The 7247-nt window shown below is 43.0% G+C and overlaps 2 protein-coding genes across 2 annotated transcripts; one reads left to right on the top strand and one right to left on the bottom strand.

Moving 5' to 3' along the window:
* The first annotated feature begins 2990 nt into the window (after window positions 1–2990).
* On the top strand, window positions 2991–4754 carry LOC124463040 (nodal homolog). The gene is made up of 3 exons (XM_047014732.1): window positions 2991–3201; window positions 3695–4464; window positions 4602–4754. Exons 1-3 carry the CDS (start codon window positions 2991–2993, stop codon window positions 4752–4754), a joined length of 1134 nt encoding a protein of 377 aa, XP_046870688.1.
* Window positions 4755–5242: 488 nt separating this feature from the next.
* On the bottom strand, window positions 5243–7018 carry eif4ebp1 (eukaryotic translation initiation factor 4E binding protein 1). Its single transcript, XM_047014896.1, has 3 exons — window positions 6661–7018; window positions 5837–6010; window positions 5243–5708 (listed from the first exon to the last, which is right to left on the bottom strand). The coding sequence occupies exons 1-3, from the start codon at window positions 6791–6793 to the stop codon at window positions 5677–5679; spliced, it is 339 nt and encodes a 112-aa protein (XP_046870852.1). The 5' UTR covers window positions 6794–7018; the 3' UTR covers window positions 5243–5676.
* Window positions 7019–7247: the final 229 nt, after the last annotated feature.

Here is a 7247-nt window from a genome sequence, read left to right as displayed (position 1 = left end):
ATGCAAAATTGCTAGCGCTGACCCCTCTTATCAGCAATCGTCCTGCAAGGAAAACTATCAAATGATCACAAGGCTAATGATGATGCACAGATACAAACCAAGAACATTTGACTGACCTTCACTATCTTTGCTAGTATAGCATTAATACTGATCCTGAGACTGTACAGCTGAGACCTGGTACGCTGGAGGGCCTAAACCTGTTCAAGAATCCTTGAAACAAAAATTAAATGTTGGACAAAATCATTTTTCAACACCTGTCAGTCTACACGACAATATCCTGCACGTCAATATAAATGCAAATGATTTGGTGTGAGAGTGATGGATTCAAAGGTAGGACCAGACTGTATCTGTGGTCAGCGATGGTGATGGTGGAAAAGGTTGCAGGCTCTTTGAGTTAGAATGACTGACAGGAGTGGAAGTGGGCACACCGGGCATGGAGCAGAGGGGGTGAAGGGGCTAGGAAAAGGGCAAGAGCATTGAAAAAATATTATTAGATCACTTCAACTGGTGGATGAGGCTAGATTATTGTAGGGTTTATAGCTGTGGGCTGACTTGATGAAGATGTCTGGCTTTTTACACTTTATTTATTTTGAAGAACAGTATGGATAGAAGTGATGTAGTTAGTTCTGTAGGAGATCTAGACGCCATAGCACCTACTGTGAATTATTCCTTTTTAATTAATATAAAAAAATATGATAATCCACAATAAATTACCAAATTTAAAAGGCTAGAACTGTAGATATAGTCTTCTACTAAGTGTATTTTAATGGACATAAGCGAAAAAAGATCCACATCTCTGTCCAAATCTTAATCAAACAGCGGTCTAACTGAATGCAGGGTGCTATCAAAGGCAATGTTTCAATTACGGGCACTCCTCCGCTCTGCTGATAATTATCCTCATTATTCTATTGACGTAGAGGCCACTGAAAGCCCTTTAATATTTACGGATTCTTTGTTTTCCCGGGCGGTCCCAACGCAGCCTTGTGTCGCTTTTTCTCTAAAAGCACAAAAACAGCCCCCTTCCAAACAAACATAATCGCCTACTGCTTCAAAAAAAAAAAGATTTTTTTCAGGTTTATCGTGATTGTGGTCGAGAGAAACAGGATTTGTAGGCTACAGTTGGGAACAGGGGCGAATCTAGGTTCCCACTTTTGGGGGGGGGGGGGGGGGGGGGGGGGGGGGGGGGGGGGGGTTAAGCGCCTATATAAAATCTATTAATAAAAAATTGTCCACTTATGTTTTTGTTTATTTTGTGAACACCATGGTTTATGGAGGACTTTTGTGGCTGCACACGCAGATGCAAGCTCAGTGCTGATAGTGCTCCACGCGGCTGGTCCTGTCTGGATGGCACATAGCCTACTGAACTCACACACAGGCCTAGGTGACATTCTCCAAAGAATATTAAAGCGCAGTACTATACGTTTGGGATTATTTACGAAGGCTCTCAAAACACACACAGTAAATAGCTAACGTGATTTAAAATGGCAATTTTTTAAGATTCAAAACGGAATCCTTCCCAGTCTAAAAAGGTACAAACTACGGCGCGTTCCTGTATAGCCAATGTCTTCGTTGGTTGACCAACAGTCACACATCGCCCCCTGTTGGGTTAACTAGAAAACGGAACGAAATGAGCGCCGTCTGTAAAGGGACCACGGGCTTTCACTGTATTTGAAACATAAGGGATGAAAGGAACAACTTGGACCTCATCATACCATTGCAATTAAATCATGTATCTACACGAATGTGCAACGCAATACATATTAATTGTTATAGCCTAGTTAACTGCATAAACTGTAAATAGCCTATAGTTAGCGATCAAACGTGAGCTGTGTTTTCTTTCATGTAGCCTATGAGTTGATTGTTGATTCAAAGAGCAATTCAAATCATTTAAAGACAATTGAAAACTGATCGATACATAATTGTTTTGACTTTCGTTTCAAACCTATTGGATCCCTGACAATAAAAGGAGTTCAGAAACATCAAGAACCTTTTCTGCCCTTGATGGAGATGGAGAGCCATTCACAGAGCGGACAGAACGACCTGATCATAGACCGTTTTATATTTTCATACATCATCATAAAAGCCACGCGTTGGAGTCTCTTGACAACCAATGATGATGTCTTCGTAATAAAGTTAGTAATAAACCTGACCACCAAAATGAAGAGCACGGAATCCTTTTTCTGTGTGTTTTAGGCAAGCACCATTTTACAGTTTACAATGCCAATTTGTTTAATGCTGAAAGATCAAACACAGTTTGATTTAGCCTATTTTGTCTCTGGAATATCTACAATTCATATGCCTACTTTTCCAGTCAAGATTTTTGTTTGTGGTCCATCATGCTTCTTCGTTTCATAAAGAGGTAGTCTCCTCTCATGTTAACGTAAATACGTAATAGGCCTACCTGCACCAATTTAAAGAAAACCCGTGTTGATTCATTCCTATGCCTTTTCCTATTAATCAAAGCGCAATTTTTATTTTATAATCTGCTTAACTAATATTATTGTCAGGACACATTATCAAAGGGATTTCTAATAAACAACTCTCAATGCAGATGTATTAGAGTTTTCACACCTTGCCTAGCCTACTCTAAAGAACGATTGGTTTCGATAAAAGACTTGATGTAGCCTAGCCCTTTGAGTAGGCCCATTGCTCATGTGGATCACACGGTTACTTCAAAGCCTGTGTCCTGACAGAACTCCTCAAATGACAGAAGGATTTTTATAAAAGGCTGTGCGTCAGCAACTCACCTTAGCCATTCTCGACCTGACAGAGCTACGTGCAAGAGGTATTACTAGAGAAAGAGCTACCCCTTGTTCCTAGAGTTTAGACATCACTATTTCGGGAATACAGAAGTAGGATAAGAACTTTACTGAATTGGAAAAATGGAAGGACTAATTCTGGGTGTCGTTTCTGTGCTTCTTCTGGTGAATTTGACATGCGTTGTCGGAACAGAGGCTGCCCCGGGGAATCACGAGAGTTCTTTGCTCAAGATGCGTGGATTATCTCGGCCTGTTGGAGATGTGAATCGAAGGCACACTGTGCACCAATCCAACAGGTTTCCGCTCTACATGATGCAACTCTACCGGACTTTATTGGCTGGAGACGCCGCTGCCGCTCACGCTTTCAGCGCCGCTCCATCAAAGAGCCAGGACAACCCGCGTCTCCATGACTCCGACTCTGTTTTGAGCCTGGAGGCTAAAAGTAAGTCTTCTAATGTACAGTCTTCATTATGAACATTTTGATTTTAGGCCAGGTCTTTAATCAAACCACAAACCATTTAAGCGTAAACATAGGCCTTCTTGAAATTGAAGTTGTTGTGTCCGTGTTTTTATTCACTTTTTGAGGAACTCCAAACGTTTATTGTAGAGTTCGGAGCTTAATTTGTCGAGGATAATTTGAGTGTGTATGCTAGCTGCAGTCTGGTACAAGCGTGTCAAATACAGAGCAATCCACTGTAAGACAATAAAAAACATTTTACTTCATTGATTGCTCATCGCATGAGAAAGGATTTCGTGTGAGCTGGTCACCCGCAGTGGGTGACACGATCTATCACTATCGAGCTTAATGAATGGGGCATGTCTGTTATTTACATAGACACAGACAGAGACTTGTACTGATGTTCTATCCATGTTATTGTGTGGCTGTCTGTCTCATTAATTGCCTAACCGACTTTGTTTCCATCTTATCTCTCCAGGTTGTCTCCAGGCTGGTGAAAGATGGTCTGTCACCTTCGACATGTCCTCCATCTCTGCGAGTGACACCGTCCAGCGCTCTGAACTGAGGATCCGCCTGCCAGTCTTCACAGTCTCTGACAGAGCCACCGTGGACCTCTACCACTCCCAGAGAGGCCAGTGTGTCAGCCATCCCTGCCCAGAGAAGAGGCTCTTCCTGGGTCGCCTCAGTGCCGAGCCCAGCTCCATGAACTCCACGTCCTCCTGGAAAGTATTCAACGTCACCGCCCTGCTCCGCTCCTGGCTGCTCCAGGACACGACCACGTCTCCCCCAGAGGACGGGAGACCAGCTGGGGAGGAGGAGGAGAACCAGGACCCTGAGGAGGTTCACCATGGCACTGGACAACGGGTCATGATGGTGGTGTTCTCCAAACAGAACGCCGCCCAAGAGGGACAGCGATCCCCCACTCTGATCCGTACGGCGGAACTCTCCAAATACGTCACCCTGGACCGGGATCGGACCCCAGCCGTCGCCACCCCTGGAGCCCGTCGTAGGAAAAGGCACCAGCAGGATGGACCCAGGATCGGGGCAGGGGTCGCTGCTGCTGGTTCCCCCACTAAGGAGAGGAAAGGCCCCTTGTGCAAGAGAGTGGATATGTGGGTGGACTTTGACCAGATTGGCTGGAGTGACTGGATCGTCTACCCCAAACGCTACAATGCGTACCGCTGTGAGGGCAGCTGCCCCACCCCTCTGGGCGAGTCCTTCACGCCAACCAACCACGCCTTCATGCAGGTAACACTTGACACTAAACATGTATTTCGCACATGTCCAATTACAGGAATATTCAATGTCTTTGAATGCTACGCCACTGCTTCTGCTGGTCGCTAATATTTCTTGTCTCATCTCTCTCTCTCTCTCTTTTTTTCCAGAGCCTTCTGAAGATGCATCACCCGGACAGGGTACCGTGCCCGTCTTGCGTGCCCACGCGCCTGGCGCCCCTCTCCATGCTCTACTACGAGAACAGCGAGATGCTGATGCAGAACCACGAGGACATGGTGGTAATGGAGTGCGGCTGCCACTGAGAAACATGGAGGCCGCACTCCCAGGCATATCCCAGAAACCACCAGTACATAGAGAACACCACTAACCAGAAAACATCTCTACCAAGAGAGGACTGCTACCTGGAACACCACTAGAAAACCCCACGGCCCAGACAACACCATTACTAAAGCCCAATTAGACAGTCCTGTTGTTGTTGACTAAGATTTTGAATTTAAGCACTAAATGAGATGACACCCACTAGAGGGCGCTACACACTATTCTTTGTACCGGTATACAGTCATGCTGTCTTTATTATTACCTTGAAAGCGCTTCAATTTTTTCTGCATGACAGTTGATGCAGTATTATTTTATGTAAATATGTCTTGAGCTAACAGTATATAAATATTTTTTTTCTAAACTGTCTATGGATCACATTTGATCAATAAAGTTTTGTATTTTGCTTCAAGCAACTGTTCTGATTTCCAAAATTATTCCATTGAAAACAAATATGAGACAGTAAAGAACCCACAAGATTAACAAAAAAAATCTTTTAATTTTCTGCTCCAGTTCCTTAAGAGTAATAACATGCCATTTGAAGCCTATACTGGCAAATAACATACATTATTACTAAATAAACAAATCTTTAAATTTTCTGCTCCAGTTCCTTAAGAGTAATAACATGCCATTTGAAGCCTATACTGGCAAATAACATACATTATTACTAAATAAAACAATCATCTGGAAGAGTTCCTCTGTAACACAAAAAAGGTCAGGATTATGCTTAAAAATAAAGAGACCATGTACATCTATGTATGCAGCATAATGTGTTACATAGGAAATGTATTTGCCCTGTAAGGACAGATGTGAGGTAAAAGTTCATAGTTAACTTCATTTTCACGCTATTGTATAATTAGGTTCTTCCTGTTGTTGCCGTGGCGTCTTCATGGTGGCCATTTCTGATGACTAAATGTCTATTTCAAACTGGGCATCCTCCTCTTTAAGAAACAAAACCCAACAAACGCTTTGAGTTAACGTTCAGTTATAAATGACAACCGCTCATAAGGTGCATGAATATTCACCACAGCTCCGTGAATCGACAGACACACAAAGCTCGGACTCTTACCCGCACTTCCTTGAGCTTGGGGGCTGTGGCTGGTTGTGTTTGAGGTCTGTTTGGGGTGAGCCAAAATGGGGCTGGTCACCCCTGGGATATCAGGCAGGCTGGTGGGGGGGGTACGGGCCAGAGGAGATGTTCGACACTGCAGGAGGAACTTCCTGTCATAGATGATTCGAGTGCCTAGGGGTTGGTTTTAGCGTGGTAGAGAAGAAAAAAAAAATGACGAGTCATTGTATTGGCTGTGATTTGTGTTACAAACTGAATGTCTGCATACAAACATGCTCAAGATCCACCCTACCCAGATTTGTTTCAGTCTAAGGCCATATTGAGCATTTAACGTACACAATATATTGGAAGGGTATACTCTCTAGGAGCAGCTTGTGTTTGAACCAAACACAAGGGAACATGGTATCTGGAGTGATAATGTCAGTAGCCAGATGAGTTTGGTGCCAACATTCCCACATCTCTACTAACTCTCAATCCCTCTGAGGAAAGTGTTGTATCTAGGATTAAGGGTCTATTTGAAGTCAATTGTGGGACAATATTGGATTTTGTTGGGAAAAAGTTACATATTACTTTTTAACTCTTGATGGTTAAGTATAGAATGTTAGTGTTTTGGACATTTAGCAAACATGTTTCCGTCAACAACAACAGGGATTATTTTGTATAGCTCATAGGATTGGACCACGTGAACACGTCAGTCACGTCAATAGGCTATGGGCGGCATAAGTAGACAACATTCTTAGTGTCTGTATCTTAATTAAATTAATAATAGCCGTATCATTGCATGCAGCTAATGTTATGACTATTGTTGAGGTTCCCCACGTTACCTCCTGGAGTGGTGCTGAATATGGTTCCTCCAGGAGTTGTAGAGTAATCTTGAGGCATGTGTGCTGCATCGTTGATGATGATTTTTCGGGTGGTCGGGATCGCCCGACTGGTGGTTTGATTGCCTTTTGACATGCCTCTCCAAATGTGTCGTCTTATCTAGAAACCAATGCAAAGTGGCTGACTGATACGCTTTAAAATATATAATAACTGCGAATTAAATGAATTGAAATGTAAATAAAAAATCCTTAAAAGCGAGAATTGCTAACACATATTACACATTCAGTCAAATATCTGCATAACCACAACGTTGAAACCTCCACGTGCACCAAAAAAACATCTACTACAAAAACCGTAAGGGCGTGTCTCTGCACTCCGTCAAATCAACACCCATCGTGATAGGCTAAAACAAGGGGGCGTCAGACTAGCGCATAAGAAATGACACGGTGGAGCTCATTGGGACATGTAGTTTCACTGGGTCTTGACTACACGTTTACCATTTACCATCATTTAAATCGGACAACAAATGTATCTTTATGTTACAATATTTAAAGAGAAAAACACATTATGTCACATCTTTATTTAATAA

Source organism: Hypomesus transpacificus, unplaced genomic scaffold, assembly GCF_021917145.1.
Source record: "Hypomesus transpacificus isolate Combined female unplaced genomic scaffold, fHypTra1 scaffold_27, whole genome shotgun sequence".
Lineage (NCBI taxonomy): Eukaryota > Metazoa > Chordata > Actinopteri > Osmeriformes > Osmeridae > Hypomesus > Hypomesus transpacificus.
Note: the sequence above shows the minus strand (reverse complement) of the source record. Positions and strands in the feature narration are given on the sequence as shown.

Coding starts and splice junctions, on each gene's coding strand:
- LOC124463040 (XM_047014732.1), top strand. CDS start 2,991: ATGCGTGGATTATCTCGGCCTGTTGGAGATGTGAATCGAAGGCACACT. Junction 3,202..3,694: donor TTTGAGCCTGGAGGCTAAAA/GTAAGTCTTCTA, acceptor TTATCTCTCCAG/GTTGTCTCCAGGCTGGTGAA. Junction 4,465..4,601: donor CCAACCACGCCTTCATGCAG/GTAACACTTGAC, acceptor CTTTTTTTCCAG/AGCCTTCTGAAGATGCATCA.
- eif4ebp1 (XM_047014896.1), bottom strand. CDS start 6,793: ATGTCAAAAGGCAATCAAACCACCAGTCGGGCGATCCCGACCACCCGA. Junction 6,011..6,660: donor ATTCAGCACCACTCCAGGAG/GTAACGTGGGGA, acceptor ACCAACCCCTAG/GCACTCGAATCATCTATGAC. Junction 5,709..5,836: donor CCAAGCTCAAGGAAGTGCGG/GTAAGAGTCCGA, acceptor TGTTTCTTAAAG/AGGAGGATGCCCAGTTTGAA.